The sequence below is a fragment of the Panicum virgatum genome, chromosome 3N (genome assembly GCF_016808335.1).
Source record: "Panicum virgatum strain AP13 chromosome 3N, P.virgatum_v5, whole genome shotgun sequence".
Classification (NCBI taxonomy): Eukaryota; Viridiplantae; Streptophyta; class Magnoliopsida; order Poales; family Poaceae; genus Panicum; species Panicum virgatum.
The window spans coordinates 36053762-36072333 of NC_053147.1; the positions used below are offsets into that span (position 1 = coordinate 36053762).

Below are 18572 nucleotides of genomic sequence, written 5' to 3' on the forward strand. Positions count from 1 at the left end.
TCGGCGAAGCACATTACAATCGTTAGTTGCATGAGATGTAGAATTATGAAATTTGCAATAAGCACATCGCTTCAGCTCCTCAAGTAGTGGTATAACATGAGTAATCTTTAAATGTCCAAGTCTTAACAATTTATCAAAAATGCGATCACACTTGGACACATCAAAAGTAAACTTCATCTCTTCTTGCCGATTCCTTTTAGTCGGCTTGAGAGATGCACAAGAACATGGTTTGGCCGAGGCTGGCCAAATAAACTCAGTAGCATATACCTCCTTATCCTCATCATCCGATGAATCGGAATCATATTCAACAATATGTGTATTTGAATGATGGGATTTGTAGGTATCCTTTCCTTTTTAAAAATTATGCTTCTTGGCCTAAAGCTCTTACCTGAAGCTGATTTAAAGAATAGTGATCTGAACTATCAAGCTTCTCTCTATAATTAGAACTTAAACCCACAAGACCTAAATCGACCAAATCTTTTTCAGAAAGAGTCAAATTAAAGCATCGGTTTTTGATATCTTTAAATCTCTTAAAATACTCATGGATAGATTCATCTCTACCCTGCATAACCGAAGTCAAATCTGTAAGTTTAGTTTTGTTATCACCACTATAAAAATGACCATGAAACTTTTGTTCTAATTCGTCCCAAGAACGAATCGAGTTCGGGGCTAACGACGAAAACCAAGCTTCCCCAAGTTGAGCAATATATTGGATTATATGCTCCCAAGTGGATCGGTTATCATCACTGCTAAACTTGACAAAATTGGGAACACGCCAACCAGCAGGGTAAGGAATCAAATCGAAAGTATCAAGATACGGCCTTTGGTAAAGCCGACTCCTACCCACGTCTAAACCAAGCTTAGACTTAAACATACTAGACAGATCTTCCCTCATCCTAGCAAGATCGGTCTCATAGTTACCCGTGGACGTTTGGCCTAAACGATGTGTCATAGGATCAGTAGTGGACATTGTATGTGTGGCATATAGAGGATTTGACTTAAGCCAATCATCCCAAACATCTTTGGGCAACGATGGAGGAAATGGGGGTTCACTGTATGAGTTCATAGTATATGGTGGCACAAAATCCGCCAATTCTTCTTCCAGGCCAGGGACAGCCGAAGTAGGAAGAGGCGCAAGTGGTGGCTGTGACACAGAACCGAGCACCATGGCACCGATCTGATTGGTCTGAGTGACCGGTCGGACCGGTCCAACCGCCGAGGCACCGGTCGGACCGGTCCGCTAGACCGATCTGACCGGTTTGGCCCTGGACGGCCGAACTGTGTCTGACGGTGGCATCTGCCCCACGAAGTAATTCGGCAGCATACCATACTGATAATTCTTTGTTGACGCAGGCGAAAGACTAACATTAGGGGTTTGATTAGGATAATCATTAGCAACTTTCTTACCCCTATTTTGTAGATTCAAATCAATAAGTAGATCTTGTGTAAGCTTCTGTGATTGTTCGAATCTAGCCGAAAAGACTTTCGCAAACTGCTTAATAGAATCGAATGAAAAGCTTACATCGCTTTTAGTGGAAGTAGATGATGCAGCAGCTGTAGCCGTAGTAGATGGGTTCGGCGGTGGCGGCGTGAATGTAGGCATGACGAACTTCTCCTTCTCGAAAATGCCTTGCCGAGTCTTCCCATAACATGCAAGCAATCTCTTCGTGACCTCCTCTTGCTCCTTCTTGAGCTGGGCCTCGAATTGCTTGCGGTTCTCCTTAGGTATGTCTTCATATTTGACATCAACGGGAGTGGAATCTACCTTGGAGGGGTTAACCTTGTCACCGGTCATTGTAACTGATGGATGCTGATCTGTCCCCAGCAGAGTCGCCAAAAAGTATGTTGATGCAGAATTGGCCAACACACAAGCGCTAGAACGCGCAGGATCGCAACGATCAGAACCTGACGAAGACCCCTGGCGACCGGTCAGACTGGTCACTCCAACCAGTCAGACCGGTCAGGCGCAGAGAGCTTCGCAAAGACCTAAAACCACGAGCTCGGGAGGGACCCCGTCGGAGCTCGCAGATCTAGGGTTGTCTTGAGGTCGGCATGCCACTCAAGACGCTCTTGAACGCCGTAGAAACAAGCAAAGAACAACACGAGATTGAAAAAGCTAGGGTTTGAAGAAAAATAGTAGATTGATTGATTCGATTGGGTAGAAGGACCTCAATCAGTCATGGCCTTTAAATTTACAGGTCGGGGAAGATGTAACCCTTCTAAATTGAGTTACAAACGGATTCTAAAATGCAAATCTAACTCGACTCGGACTGTACAGGCCCAGATCGGTCTGACCGGTCGGCCCAACTGGTCAGACCGGTCGGCCTCGGTGTTTGCCAAATTTGGTTGCCAACAGTAAGCAGTCTTGTTAAAACACTGTTGGCTATTTATGTTGTGAGCTGTGTGATGTGGACCAGGTGTTCCTTAAGTACTGCAGCTTATTTAGTGTTTGCAATTAAATCTGGTGCACAGTGATTATCTATGGATGCTCCGTTGTGATAATTTATGGAAAATCCATGATATGTTAATATTTTTATTTGTGGCTTCACTTGCATATAAAATTGTTTACAAAAATCATTCATTGCCACTGTGTTGCCATGTATTGCAACTCCAATAAATGGCTGTGGCCCCTTATTAAGCTGATCCTGCAGAAGTGGTGAAAAAGAGAACGGTGTAGCTGCCCTGATCGGCTAGCTTTTTCTCAAAGAACACTTAATAGCTAATAATGCCTGTGGTTCACCAAAAACATTTCAGTTGATCTGCATGCTCAATGTCCGCAAGCTACATCCACTTTATCAATCAACATCAAGGTACAGACAGCTGAGCCCTTAATCAATCATACGAGAACTAAAGACGAGGCTTCATTTCTTCAGGTAGTAGTACCACAACAAACATATGAAGCTACAGTAACAATAGAACCTCACCTGACTCAACTCCCTGAACTGTAAGATTGGATTTATTGGCTCAAGGGAACGAGGAACAATGTCTATTATGGTTGCCGACACCACTTCCCTAATTTCTTGATCCTTCATAGCAGCCATTACCAGCTTCTTAATGAAGGCATACAACTGAGCATACACAACATCATCTTTCAAGTACTTGCCCAGTAAATTCTTCACGGTGACATAGAAAACGCTGTAACCGAGCCAAAGCATAAGTCCCCAGGATGATACCTTGAACAATGGCAGTAAGAACACCCGTTTCAGCTCCCTGTGAATGAACCAGCAGAGTAAGAAAATTACAATCTGTAGACAATCAAAGCGTGCTTGCAGGTGTCGGCGCCTCGGCAGCGCGCATAGCAACTCGCCTCCGCGCTTCCATGGTCGGCACAAAAAAGAGCGGCAGTAAGCGGCAGGTATGGTAGCTACGTACTGGGCTCGCCGTGCTGGGCGGTGCTGGCTCGACGTGCTGTTGGGGTGGTCGACGCCGGCTCCCGCGCCTTCCATGCCGCTGCCGACGCGATGAACTCCTGCGTTACCGCCAGCTCCCGCTCCGCCAGCTTTCTCGGCGTTGCGGTCGTCACCGTCGGCTCGCCGGGCCAGGCAGAGCACGGCGGTGCCGCCGGAGGAAGGGAAAGGTGGGTGCTTGGAGGGCGAGCGATGGAGTGTGCCGGCGTAGACGACGTTGCCCCTTGCGAGCCTGGCACCTCCTCCTCCTAGTTCGCCATCTCCGTGGCGGCGGCGTCCTCCGGCGAACCGAGTGGGCATAAATATCTCCGTCATCCCTTCCGCTGGCACATTTCCTGTAGCACCTCCACCTTCTCTCTTGCTCGAGAACACATCTGTTCTACCGCCGCCATCGCAGCTCCCTAGGGTTTCGAAGATCCAAATCTAAGGACCATCCCCTCTAGCAATGGCGTCCATCTCCGAGATTCCAGAGGTACGTCTCCTTTCTTCATCCGTAGCATTTGTTTTTCATTCCCCTGCCGATCCCTTCAGTCGTGTTCCTCATTTCCGCCTTTTTCAGAATCTGAGGGGTAACATGATTATTCCGCTAGAAAATCAATCTAGCATGGTCTGCTTAGGTCCTATGGGAAATCCAGACCCAACTAGTATAATCAACTTGGAAACCAGCAGGATCCCCCTTAAGTCCTCCAATATGAACGTCGATTGGACTCCAACCTTCAGATCTTCGCCGAGCGTTACTCCCGGATGGAGAAATTAGTTCCGCGGAATAGCCAATTCCCAGAGGACCAACTGGGAACAACACGATATCAGCCAATGCCTGAACCTATCCTTATCGGGGATGATTAGGAACGAGCCGATGCTCATATCAACTTCTTACTTCTGGTCCGATGCGCTTAATGCATTCATGTTCAACCATGGACCCATGACACCGACTCTAATGGATGTCGTGATGCTTACCGGCCTGAATATCCATGTTTCTGATTGACCTTTCCGTCTACTAGAAAAAGCTTCTTTCAAGATCGAAACAAAGAACATCGGCGGATGGAAAGGATATATCAGTAAGAACATGAAAACTGGATCTGTATCTGCCAGAGAACATGCTGCATTCCTCAATATGTGGCTTGAGAAATTTATTTTTTGTGGTAAAACCGTTGGCCCAACAAATAATAATCTCAAGTTGGTAGAAAATCTGGCTACTGGCAACCCTGTCCCTCTCGGCAAACATCTTCTGGGGTCAGTTTACCATCTGCTTCATCAAGTATCATCCAGGCTCAGAAAGAACCAGCCGATCACCAACTTGGGAGGCCCTTGGTGGTTTATTCAGTTGTGGCTGCACATGTACATGCACAAAACTATGACAGTCGAATTGTCAGAGATAGAATTCCCATCAGAAAACTTCTCCGAAAAAGAAGAAACCGTCACTCGCCGATGCACATCATTCGGTGAAGCAGCTATCATGATTGCCAATGATCCCAAGATCCTTGGCATTACTGACTTTTTCAAATCCTTCTACATTGGGTTTCCAGAAATCTCTACTATCTGGTTTGCATATCAGGATGAAAAAGTCATTTATGAGAATCCCTTCAAATTCCGGCTTGATTCTTGGAAGACTGACGAAGAAGCCACAAAGATAATGAAAGAGATAATTTCTCCAAGAATTCTGCCAATCAACTTCACAGCTGGCAAAGATACCCCTAGCTATGAGTTTTATAATCCATCAATGTCAGCCAGACAATTGGGATTTGGCCAAGTGCCCCCTTTTCTCTTCTTCGCTGGCAAAGTTCAGTTTAGAGGAGCCCTTGACAATGCCCTCTCTTATGATCGGCTGAAAAACCTGGAGGCTGATGTGAACATGATACTTCTAGCTGATTGGCAGACTGCACCTTTTGCCACCACCCCTTTCATCCAATGGTGGTCTGAATGGCAAGAGCATATTTTCTGCAAATCGGCCAACTTATATTGCATCGCTCTAGACAACAATTATCAATCAAGCGAGAATGAGGTACAAGCAAAATCAACCCCCACAATGTCTCTTAGCACTTCTTGCTCGCAGCCTTTTAACTTCTACTCTTTGCAGAATGATGATCGAAATCCTCCAATAATCAGCAGGAGTGGGCAGCCGATCAACTACGCCCTGCCAGCCGATAAGCCAAACATCGGCTATGGTGCCCCGACTCTTACAGATGTGCCCACTGGGAGAAAATGCAAGGTATCTTACACTAAGGTAACAACCCGTAAGAAAAAAAAATCTCCAGGCCAATCTTCAGCAGCAACAACACTTCAAACAGATGTTCCAGTCAATCTTCCTTCTTCTTCAGAAGGTAAGAAAACTTGAATCCTTTATGACCCCACTTTATCTGAATGCTGATCATATTTTCATCTCACAATCAAGATACCCCTGAACACCAATCTGAAGAAGAAGAAAATCCTCAGAAAACACCTCCTCCTCCATCACCCATCATTCAGGTATGATTCTGTTTACTCAGTAAGTATCTAAATCTTTTCATGATTCTGAATCTGGTATTATTTCCTTTTGGTTTCATCAGATACAACATTCGCCTCCAACTCCCAGGACATCCAGGGCGGACTCTCCATTGATACAGGAATGATTTCAGAACTCGCTCACGAACATATTCTGTATATTTCTGACAATCATCCTTCAGCTTGCCGACCATGCACTATCTGAATTACTTGGCCATCCAAACACTGCAATCCCGAGCTCTTCATCGCAACCCCTCATCCCTGCTGGTTCTAATCTGGAAGAAATACACTTGAAGCAGGTAAACAACTATTCTTTCTGTTGGCCGATTCCATTACTCTTTTGTTTCCATCGGCCATCTTAACATTATCTTATTTTCAGGCACAGGAGTCCCCGGACAACAGTCTATTCTCTTTCCAAATCGGAGCTACTTCTCAGGAAGAAGGAGAAAAACATCATCGGCCGATTCAGCTGTATTATCAAATGAAATCAAGGCCAGACTCCAAGAATCCCTCCAATTTCTGAATCAAGACATCGGCCAACTGATCAAGAACGCACAGCCGATCCGCGCCATCTTGGAAGAATTGGAGGGTAAACTCCCAGAAGTAATCGAAGATGCACTAACTCCTACAGCCTTCATCGAGAGCCACCGCACAATTCAACAAGGCTCAGAAACAACTCGCCGATCGTCGTCGGCAGGAAGAAATCATCAAACAGAGGGACAACTTCAAAGTTTTAGCAGAATCGGCCGTTGGTGAAATCAAGTCCCTGAATGACACCCAGGCTAGCATCTTGAGGAACAAAGCTAAATTGGAAGCTGAACGTGATCGTCTTCCGCAAGAACTTAATCGGGTAAACCAAGCAATAGATATCGCAGATCACGATCTTTCTCAGATTCCACCTGCCATCACCAAATTCCAAGAAGACAAGCAGAAATATGCTCGTCAAGCATATCAACTCCATAAGAGTCTGCAGCTGATTTCTAGCTCATTGGCGGATAATAATCAAGTGATCGCACACATTGATCAAATTCGCCTGCGTGCGACAAAAGTAATCCGAGAAGCTCTAGGATTACTGTAAAGGCACTCCATGTATTGTAATATCCAGGAATTGCAAACACATGATCCATTTCCAGAAACTTTGTCTTTATGATTTATGGCTCTAAGGGCGACTCATATCATGTCGGCCATGTTACAACCGATGCATCTGACTTGCAAATCGGCTTTCACATATTTTTTGCACTAAAGGCAATACTTTCTGGTATTGGCTATAACTTACAAAATCCGGCCGATACTACAATCGTCCATACCCCTCCTTGATCAAGATTCATCCAAAAAATCTCCTGACTTCACCGATGTGACTTCATAATCAGCCATCCGAAAGAAATCCTTCTCCCATGCTTGACCAGAAAGACAATTCATCCGATCATAACTCACTATATGGGCTTCAGCCGATGCCACACTGAATGACGAATCGGCCGATACTATTTCAAGAGTATCGTCAACCCACTGAATCAAACATTGATGCATAGTAGATGGAATGTAACAATTGGCATGTATCCAATCCCGACCCAACAGCAAACTATATGAACCTTTGCCATTAATAATGAAGAAAGTTGTGGGAAGGGACTTACTGGCAATTGTGAGATCGACACATAATGTCCCTAAAGCAGGAGATACGACTCCTTCGAAATCCTTAAGCATCATATCAGTCTTCATCAGATCATCTTGATTCTTCCCAAGCTTGCGTAGCATAACATAGGGCATTATATTCACGGCTGCACCTCCATCAAACAACATTTTCGTAACAGGCTTGCCATCAACGAATCCCTTCAGGAATAGTGCCTTAAGATGCTGCCTCTTATCATCTTCTGGCTTCTCAAATGTTGCTGGCAATGGTTCCAAATTTAACTGTGCCATGGCTTCCTTTAATTCTGGTTCATGATCTTCATCATCTGGCGCCATAAACTCTTTCGGCATTATGAAAACCATATTAATTGGCGCAGCTGATGATCCAAAATCTTGATCACAATCGGCCTTGGGCTTAGCACACCAAAATTGTGACCTGATCCCTTTCTTGTGCAGAATCTGTTCTTGTTCTTCCTCAATGATCTCCAGCTGGCGTAACCTCTGAACACGTTGCTTCTGAGACCTAGTCAAACCCCCCGGACACCATTGAGATTGATCTGCGCGATCGGGCTCTCGTTCTGGATCTTTCCGCATCGGCTGATCATCTTGCACTCTGTCATCGGCCACCTGTTCTAGCCGATCGTGTACATGCACTCTTCTCCCAGCAGGATCACGTAGCATTGTCCTGCCCCCCCAGTCGATCATGCACCGATACCCTTTTTCCTAGCCGATCATGCACAGAAGTATGCTCACGCCGATAGGGCTCATGACGTGACTTTTCATATGATTGGCTGCCTTGACCATTGCATTCGGGACAATCATATGCCGATGGCAATGCCAACCCTTCTTCCCAGCAGTAGACAAAGAAAGGACACCTCCAATGATCTTGCTCATGTCGCTCCTCTTCTTCTCTACGTTACCGCCTTTCACGATCACGCTGAAACTTGTTCAACAGCATTTGAGACGTTACACGTCTACATGGTGCTGATGAACGTTCAGCATCCTTCATTGGACCCTTTCCTTTGACATCATCGGCCGCTATCTGCGCTTTAGGATCAACAGCTCCAGATTTCTTGGCCGATGATGATGTCAGAATCTTGGCTTGAGGAGAACCTTCATCTCTGGCCACATCAACCATGTTTGTGGTGAAAGGATGTCCGTCGATCTTCATCATCTTCTTGGGAGTCTCAAATTTCAATCTCCCTTGTTCGAAAGCCATCTGAATATGCTGTCGGAAGACCTTGCACTCATTTGTGTCATGCGACGTGGCGTTGTGCCATTTGCAGTACTTTATATTTTTGAGCTCGTCCTCCGATGGAATCTTGTGATATGGCTTCAACTTGATCAACCCTTCCGATAATAACAAGTCAAAGATCTTGTTGGCTTTGATGATGTCAAACCCATACGACTCAGGCTCTTTCTTCCCAAACGGACACGTCACCGGCTTTTTGCTATTCTGTATCCACTCAGCCGATGCGACCGTTTCTTGCTCCTCTTCAGACTCATCATTGGTAGAATATTCCACATAGTTGATCTTCTTCTGAAAAGGCTTCTTGGACTCGTAGGATCGAGTCTCTCCTGTCATACGACTCGCGATCTGGCTAATACTTTCAAACTCCTGCGATGCATATTTATCTTTAATGTGCGGTAAGAGCCCATTGAATGCTGCATCGCCCAACTGCTGATCGGACAGAACCAAACTGTAACATCGATTCTTGACATCTCTGAACCTTTGGATAAAAGCAGCAATTGATTCATCGTTTCTTTGTCTCAAGCCGGTCGAATCGGTCAACTTTAACTCAGTAATCCCGGAGAAGAAGAACTGATGAAATTGTCTCTCTAGATCGGCCCAATATAATATGGAGTTTGCCGGAAAAGTGGTGAACCAAGCAAAAGCCGATCCAGACAAAGACAAGGAGAATAAACAGACTCTGAGTGCATCATGGTTGCCCGCTTCTCCCAACTGTAGAAGGAACCTATTAACATATTCCATCGTAAAAATTTCTCCCTGCCCTGAGAACTTTGTGAAGTCAGGCATCTTGTACTTGTGGGGGAGAGGAATCTGATTGTAAACCAGAGGATGGGAGTCTTGTACATAACGGATTGTTGCTTTGGCCTCAAACCAAACTACTCCCTCATCACTTCAGCTATCTTTGTGCTCCAATCAACTTGCGGCTCAACTATTGGCATTTTCTGAGGGGAAACTGTACTCGCTGCATTGGTCATCATCGCAAGTTGTTGAGCTACATGGTTCATCGGCTGTCCAACCGATTGCATCTATTGTGCTTGCTGAGCTATCCGATTAGGTGTCTGCTGAGTCATCGTCGGCTGTGTAGCTAATGGGTTAGCCGATTGTTGACCAGTAATATTCATGTACGGCACATTAACATACCGTATGTGTCCAGTTGCTTGATTATGGAATACCCAGTTGACTCCCTTCTAATGCAGAGATTGCGACAATAACACTTCTGAAGGAGACTGGGGTTGGAGCAGGATAGCAAGACGCTGCTGTGGGGTCATCGGCGGTGGCGCCGATGCATTAGCTTGTGCCATCTGTTGTGGACTCCATGTGCCTTGCGCATTCAGCTGTGTTGCCGATGCATCCTGCTGTGCACCCATCGGCTGAACGGCCGATGGATCAGGCTGAGAGGCTATCGGCTGAGAAGCCGGCGCATTAAATTGCATCTTGGGTGGCGTAGAAAAGAAATCCGGATGCATACCATACCCAGTAGCAGGATTCCACCCTTTAGGAAATACAGACGCGGATCCATCTTGCACAGTTGTAGCAATCGGAGGCGTGGTTGAGTAGATAGGATCTGTTGTACCCGCCGATGCTGCAATAGTCATCTGGGGTGGAGTTTGACTGTTGCTTGTTCCTGCCTGGCTATCTTGAGCCGACAGGGCTGCTGCCATAGACACCTCCAAGGGAGTATATTGCATATGATTTGGTTGTATATAGCAAGGACCCATGCACCCTGGTAACATGCCTTCAGCAAAAGTCTTGACCACTGCATTGTGCACCGTGTTGCCCATGACTGTTGCACTCTTGATGAAGGCTTGTGCCACAGGTTGTCCAACTGCGTCTATCATCTTGCTTTCACGTTGAGCCTCTGTTAATGGCTGGAAAGATGGAAGATTGAACTTCTTGATCACCACACCAGATCTGTTGACGCTGTACGACTTGAGACATTCACGTTTGAATCTCTCCACCAGCTCTTCATATTCCTTCTTTTGTTCTTCTTTGAGCTTATCTTCAGGAACAAGAATCTGGTTCTCTTCACTGACTGCTGATTTATCAGTAATATCCACCATGTTGAAGCTTTTTGTCCCACTGAGCGTGCCAAAAGATGTGTTGATGTAAAAATCAACACACTGGAATCCGAGGGCAATTGTTTGCCGAGGCACGGAAAAGTCAACCAAGTGTGCCAGTCAATTTGACCTGAAATTGACAAGAGAGAAAACAAAGTCAAATTCGAGAGCGTATCGGCTGGGATTCCGAATATCTCTCAGATGGGCGTATCGACAAGCTTTGCCGATACTATAGACGACAAAAAGATATTAAATACCAGCGTATAAAACGAGCGTATCGGCAGGATCAGCCGATACACTAAATGACAAAACTGGCTTTGAACAGCCGATCGTATATGTATGACAAGATCTAGGTTACGAATGTGTAACTCAGATGATGTGAATCTAAAAACAAATCTAAACCGGCTCTTGAGATAACAAAAGTGTTACTCCAAAACTTAAAGCCGATCTAGTATGTTTTTAGATGTGATAATGGCCAAAAAGCATAGGAAAACCTACAAATCTAGCTGATATCGATAATTGGTGAATAAATCTAGACGAGACAACAGCGATGCGCCCGGAAGTCAAAGCCTAGATAAACTCGATAACTTTTGAATAGATTTGAACGAAGCCACAGCGATGTGCCCAGTAGCAAAAGCTCAAATATACTCGGTAAAACGAAAACTCACCAGCAAATCAAGTCACTCGAATGTGAGGCATCCTTGATCAACTTGAAAAAACTCGTCGAAAAAGAAAAAGGAAAGGCGAAGTCGTCGAAAAAGTGTAAATGAATTGTAAATTTTGTTGTATTGGATGTGTATCAAGTTTTTCCGGACCCTTACAACTGATATATATAGCCTAGCGCTATCAAGTCCTAACCGATTACGGCAAACATTACTTGACCCTAAAGAAAAAACTATCTAAAAGATAAACTACTTAAAATATTACAACCGAATCATCAAGATTCTCGTAGAGTCCGGATCCTCTTCTCCTTCCTTGACTTCATCGGCAACTCTCCATCGGCCGAGCACCAGAGTGGACTAATCAGCATCTTCGCAGAATATTCTCCTGGTCCATCGGACGGACTCCCATCGGCCGATTCCAACTCTGTGCATCTTTTGGTTTCTTTTGAATCGGCCACCTTTCCTTCACCGAAATCACCTTCCTTGACACGTGTCAAAAACGGTGTCAACAGATTCGTCTCGCGATTTACAATCCATTCCTGCAAAAAGTTTTGTAGATAGACTTTATTTAGTACTCCGAAATAGTAAGATTTCGGTTCAAAAAATTTGGCCAAAAGAACTAAACAAGACGGAAGATTGAGGGCTTGTCTTATCTTTTTTTTTTGAAGTAACAGGAGGGGATTGCTCCCCTGAATATAATTAAATTAAACATAAGAAAAAGAGTTGTACAGCAAAAGGCTTAATAAGAAAAAAAGAAAGGAAAAAAATCTCGACTGTTATAAAAAAAGCTATCCATTCTTCTAACAAAAGTTTGTGTTTTGCTTTAACTCTGTGCAAAAGCAACACGAGTTCTTTCTTGAGGACCATTCGACGGTTGCTTGGAGATGGCTGCTGTCCTTAAAAGATGAGATCATTCCGTGAGATCCAAATGCGGGCCTTGTTTGGTTCCATTGCGCTACTGGCGCTAAAAAAAAAATCTTGCATGCATGGAGTACTAAACGAAGTTTATTTGCAAAACCTTTTCACAGATGGGTGTAACTTTTCACGACGAATCTAATGACAGTAATTAATCGATGATTAGCTACAATAATACTACAGTAACCAACTTCTAATCGTGCGGTCAAAGACCTCATTAGATTCGTCTCGCGAAGTAGCGCAGGGGTTGTGGAGTTAGTTTTGTAAACTGCCTTTTTTAGTACCCCTAATTATTGGTCAAAGTTTGTGCTACGTGTGCTATGTACCAAACCAAACAGGGCATGAAAAGAAGAGTGTGTAACTGAAGTTTGAAACTGTCAATCGCTTCGGAAAAGTAGGTTTGATGGGGCACATTCAGACCTAGTAGATTCTAGCAATTGTTAGCAATTGAACAATGTAGAACGAGGTGTTCCATAGTTTCTTCACAAGTGTCAGCACAAAGAACACAATCATAGGAGGGAAAGATCATAGTTTTCCTTCTAAGGCTGTTCCTTGTGCTCAAACGATCTTTGAGCAATAGCCAAAAGAACACTTTGTGCTTGTTTTGATAACTTATTTCCAAATCCAAAGAAAGTTGTGATACACCTGTGCATGACCAATTAGTTGCTTGTACGCCTTTTCTGAGTAGAAGAAAGGACCTCCCCATATATAGGTCCACCTATCTGCGGTATGACTTGCTACTTGATTATTGATGAGTTCATGTAGGAGCCCCATCTGGATGAAAGCTTCCTCTGAAAGTGGAAGATGGAACTGATGATGGAAATGTTCAACTAAACTGGCTCTGTGAAAGCTGATCATTTTGTTCCTAATAAAAGAGAAGAACTCTGGGTAAGCTTGGCGTTGCACTTGCCCTTCCCGCAAAGATCGAGCCAGAGAAAACAAGTGGACCCATCCTGTAAATTACACGTGGCTAGAGCTTTAAATTTGTCAAGAAGTTTCAAATTGTCACGCCACCAGAAAGAACCTTTCTTGATGTGACTTGCCAGTTTACCATTTTGATAGTGCTTGTCCCAGACCAGTTGTACCCATGGGTATCCACTTTATTATAAAACTTATGTAGATTTTTCATCATAAGAGCCTCATTTTGTGTTTTGAGGTTTAGAACTCCAAGGCCACCATCTTCTTTAGGTAAGCAGAACATATTCCAAGCTGCCTTTGGAGAGTTTCTAGCATTGATACTGCACCATAAGTAATGTTTCCTATACTTATCTATCTGATCAATAATTGTTTTTGGCAGGAGGAAAGTACACATATGATACATTGGCAGGGCTGATATCACAACATTTTATTAAAGCTCAGTTGGTTCTTAATAACAGAATTGAGCCCCTCTAGTTGCGCGACCATTGATTCAAAAATCTTATCATTAGCAAGGAATTTCTTACTAATCTTGTCATTGATTTGTTTTTGGCCCAACACTAGATCTCTTAAAGTTGACTAAAAATTGTTATTGAAATTCATACCTTGCTGTTGGCCGAAGGGGAGATTGGGCTTGGAGTTCCAACCCTGCTGAAGACGAAATCCCGAATTGTTGGAATTTTTCGTTCCAACAAAGTTCGCTTCCTCCTGAGTGAGCTGGCAAGAGTTGCCTGTATGTCCAGTCTCACATGTCATGCAAGAGTCCATAATCTGGTTGGCCTCCTGGTGCGGAGACTACAACCTTTTCAAGAGAAGGTCCATCTAGGCGGCGAGCATATCGACGTCGATATGGTGAATTCCCTTGCGGGGTTGCTGCCTATCTCCCTTCCAACTCTTGTTGGAAGCAATCTTCTCCACCAGCGCCTTTGCGCACTCTTGTGACATCGAGCGAGAGAAAAGAACCATCAGATACTATATCAATGTGATTCTGAGCTGGCATGTTCAGTCCATGGAAGAAACTCTGAATAATCAGCCATTCTTCCAAGCCGTGGTATGGGCATGCTGCGATGTATTCCTGAAATCTCTCCCATGCTTCCGGGAAGGTTTCATCCGGGAGTTGCTGAAATCCGGAGATCTTGCTCCGGAGAACATTTGTCTTGCCCACCAGGAATTACTTGGTCAGGAATGCATTGGAATAGGCATCCAAGGTAGTGAAGTCTGCTTTGTTGGTGTAGAACCACATCTTCGCTTTGCCGAGCAAAGAGAATGGGAACAGTTGAAGACGGACGTTATCCATTGTAGTGCCTCTGGGGTTGATGGTACTACTCACTTCCAAAAAATTCTGGAGATGAGCGTTAGCATCCTCGGATGCCTTACCGCAGAACATACTTGCTTAAACCATGTTCACCAACCCAGACTTGAGCTCAAAGCCATCATTGCCTTGGTCATTGTTCAGTCCAGTTGGGATGTGGCTGCTGGACAGGGTTGAGTAGTGACAAAGAGTCTTAGCCATGGGTGTCGTTGAAGTGGTGATCTGGGATTCCAAGTGAGTCTCTTCTGAGGCGGAACGACGCGGCGTCTCACAATTCTACCAATTCTTTCAGGATTCGGATTGAAGTTTGATGGTAGATCGAAACTGGTCATGCACTGCTTTGCATCAATCAAACAAGAGAGAGAGAGAGAGAGAGAGCAATGGTAATCCCGCTAAAACTAGCGGTGATAGAACAGTAAAGTTTATCATACAATTCTATGATAACTTTAGCCAATTGCTTCCCCAGCAACGGCGCAAAAAATGCTTGTTGGTGTCTCTTATGCTCAATATGAAATGGTATTCCGCAAGCGCACAGAATCACCGGTGTAGCACTTCACCACGGAGTATTCCGGGGTATCGTGAAAATCCTCAAGGAAGCACTATGGTAAAGTATATCGGAAATCGTAGTGACAACCTTTACTGATTATATCGACCGACTAATTCAGTAGGGGTAAGCAAGATAAATCGATAGGATAAATGGCTAGGCAATGACCGTTGGACACAGGAGACTCTATACCTTAGAGAGGTAGTAGCTGGGAGGACAACGAGTGAGAAAGTACACCTGATACACTTCTAAACTACTGAGCTAGCCTCGCTAGAACAGACCTAAGCTTCTTCCTGGATGACGAGAACCTGGATCCTACATCGGCGGCCTCAAAGATGGACTCATACTGGGGTGAGAAGGGAGTCCAACGACAGTCGACAACTACTGCTGTGAAAACACCCGAATGTGGTGGACTACGAAGGACGGACAAGACTGTCACCACTTGTCGACTACCACTGCAGTACTATGGGGTGGATCACACTTTCTAGCTAGCAATAAGTCAGACACCACGTCTGCACTCGATACTAGGATTTGTCTTGAGGCCTTCAAAAGAAATCTCCCTCAACCTAGCGAACTAACTTGGGCTCACTAGTCCGGGCGAGAAAACCCATAAGACAAGTTTCGACAAACAAGAAGGATAACTTAAACTGAACTATAGATAAATTACTTCCGCAGACAAGTACTTGTACTTGGAAAGGTAGACGACTTGCGGAAAGTAAAGCTAACTCGAAGTAAATAAAAAAATTACTTATATTAATAAAGTCAAAGGAAAAGATACAAGAGCTTATATCGAGGTCCGATGACAACTCCAGATCCCCGAGACAAGCTCGACTTGACTCTAACTCCTAACTACTAACCTACTCTAGAAATGAGAGAAGAGAGCTCATTTTGGTGTGTCTTACAAGTGAGGATGGAAGGCCTATTTATAGTAGTTCAAGGTCGGTTCAGTGGCCGGTACTACAGGTGTAAGCTACCCTTACTTGGCTTAGACTTCATGTGAAAGGGCGACCTCGGTGGCTGACAAGTGGGGCCGGGCGGCCTCCCCTAGGCCGGCCGGCCTCCCCTAGGCCGGCCGGCCTGGGGGAGTGGCCATGTGGCCATCGCCTTCTGGTGGGCGCTGTTGATTACCTCTTGAGGTCGGTTCCGTTGGTGCTTGGTCCAAATGTCGTTATCCTAGGCAGGGCGGCTTGTCAACCCTCCGTTTCACCAACGTTGTAAATCAAGCCATGAGATTGCTCCTTGGTTAGGTATCACCGACGTTTGCTCATCTAGGCATCGACTTGTGGGTCCTTTTGGTTGATGCCTATGCCTTCCGGGTCCACCGACTAAATCAGGGGCCAATCCCTGGTTTAGGGGCATTGTGAGCATGTCACATTTCTTATGAAACAAGAATGCACCCATGTATGTTGAGGTGTCAGGCCGGCCGACATGGTCGAGGCCGAGCGGCCTGGATTTTCTTCGTTTTCATCCACTTTTGGGCTGTGATCTCCTGCATGCACAACTCATCCAAAACTTGTGGAACTTATTTGAATTAAATAAATATGCATGGAACATAGTGCAAAAGGTCATTTTATTCCCGAGAAGTTGACTGTCAGAACGTGAAACAATGGCCATCAACATATAGTACATGTTCAGAAATACCAAATGCAATACACATTACAACCACGACCAAGTGCATAAAAAATTTGCTAAAGCCAACCATGATTATTTAGAGGCAGCACATAAAAGTCCATGTCATAGTACAAACTTGTCGATAAATGCAGAAAAAGAGCAATCTAAGGACCAGAGTCACATATCGCTCCCAATGAAGAGAGTGCAATAAGTAGAGCACTCGATGTGCGGCGGAGAAACCCGGTCAAGCATTATTCTTCCATTTGTGCGAACAATCATTAACAGCTGTGAGGAAGAAAAGGACTACTATAACTTGTACTCATGGGAAGTGGGATTTGGAATAAGATATGGCTGTGCAAGATGGAACATCGAGAAATACCGTACAAAGCAAGACGTGGCGTGCTCTTGTGAGGTAACAAGAAGCAGACTAAAGCATTTCAATAATACATGATAATAGACATATGTAAAATTAGAAGGCTAGAAACAATGAACCTAAACCTTTTTACCTTCATTCTCATTATGCCACAATATCCACGGTCATGACAAAAATCCCAATACAGCTTCGTGCCGAACAGGTTGCAAGACACTGATCGATTATTAAGAACTAAAGATCACGGTTGGTACATCAACAAAGTTATTGATGAACACAACCACAGGTTTTATACCTACTACAGTGAAACAAGCAATGAAACTCACATAGAGAAATAGATGGTGTAACAAGGGACTTCATAAGAAGGTTGAGGGAGAACAATGTGACAATTGTTGGAGTTTGCCGCACCCTTGCAGTCACCGATGGCAATGGACGTGTCCCAATGAGAAAGAAAGTTGTATGCTCCATCTGTGCCAAGTTGAGTCAAGAGAACATGAAAGATGATATAGGAAAGACATTAAGCCTTCTAGAAAATGGGAAAAGCAATGATCCAGCTATGAGGATAAGATTCCAACTTGACAATGAAGGAAGGATTAAATACATGCTATGGTGCACCGGGAAGAACCATATAACTATACCCATTTTGGAGATGTGGTTATATTTCACACAACCGACACAAAAACAAAATTATACAACCTACCATTCGATATTTTTGTGGGTGTCAATAACCATTTCCAATCTGCTATATTCAGTGAAGTTCTATTAAAAAGCGAGAAGGTAGAAGATTTCGAGTGGACATTTTCAACCTTTTTGGATATTACGCCTAATGCAGCTATCATGTCAAATGCAGCCCCAAAGACCATACTAACAGGTACATCCTTCCTGCTTAGCTAGCAACTAATTCATGTAAATGGAAATAATATTGTTAAATCTATGCCTTGAGATAAAAAATTACCATAAATTATTTTCCATCTTTTGTGCAAAAATAACAGATCAATGTGCTGTAATGGGAAGGGTGATAAGAACGACACTTAGCAACTCAAGACATAGGTGTTGCAGATGGCATGTTCTGAGGATTGCCAAACAAAAACTAGGCAACATCTATTCAAAATACAACAGTTTCAAGAAAGAATTTAACAAACTGGTCATTGATAAAATTTACCAATACCAATCCGAGTGTAGATGGAGACATCTTGTCGACCATACTTCATGAAAATATTAATTGGAGGCATGACCAGCAGACAACGCAGCGACAGTGCAAACCATATGGTGAAGAAGCTTATTCAATGAGCTGCCCCAGTGCACATGTTTGTTAGTACATTCAACGAATTGCAAAGTGGAAGAAGAGATGATGATGGCAAAGAGGACCACGTCACAAAATAGGTACACTTCTATACTTATCTGGAGACACCTTAGTATT

The 18572-nt window shown here is 44.2% G+C and overlaps 1 protein-coding gene and 1 non-coding gene across 2 annotated transcripts; one reads left to right on the forward strand and one right to left on the reverse strand.

Moving 5' to 3' along the window:
* Nucleotides 1-2766: 2766 nt before the first annotated feature.
* LOC120667780 lies at nt 2767-3722 on the reverse strand. Its single transcript, XM_039947782.1, has 2 exons — nt 3373-3722; nt 2767-3210 (listed from the first exon to the last, which is right to left on the reverse strand). Exons 1-2 carry the CDS (start codon nt 3720-3722, stop codon nt 2862-2864), a joined length of 699 nt encoding a protein of 232 aa, XP_039803716.1. The 3' UTR covers nt 2767-2861.
* A 10636-nt stretch (nt 3723-14358) lies between these two features.
* On the forward strand, nt 14359-14465 carry LOC120668302. Its single transcript, XR_005672395.1, has one exon. It is a non-coding gene; the product is annotated as a small nucleolar RNA R71 (small nucleolar RNA).
* Nucleotides 14466-18572: the final 4107 nt, after the last annotated feature.

Bases quoted from the DNA above. Each gene is read 5' to 3' on its own strand.
- LOC120667780 (XM_039947782.1), bottom strand. From the start codon at position 3,722: ATGACGGAGATATTTATGCCCACTCGGTTCGCCGGAGGACGCCGCCGC. The intron at 3,211-3,372 runs GTACGTAGCTAC...GTTCATTCACAG, and splicing joins CGCCCAGCACGGCGAGCCCA to GGAGCTGAAACGGGTGTTCT.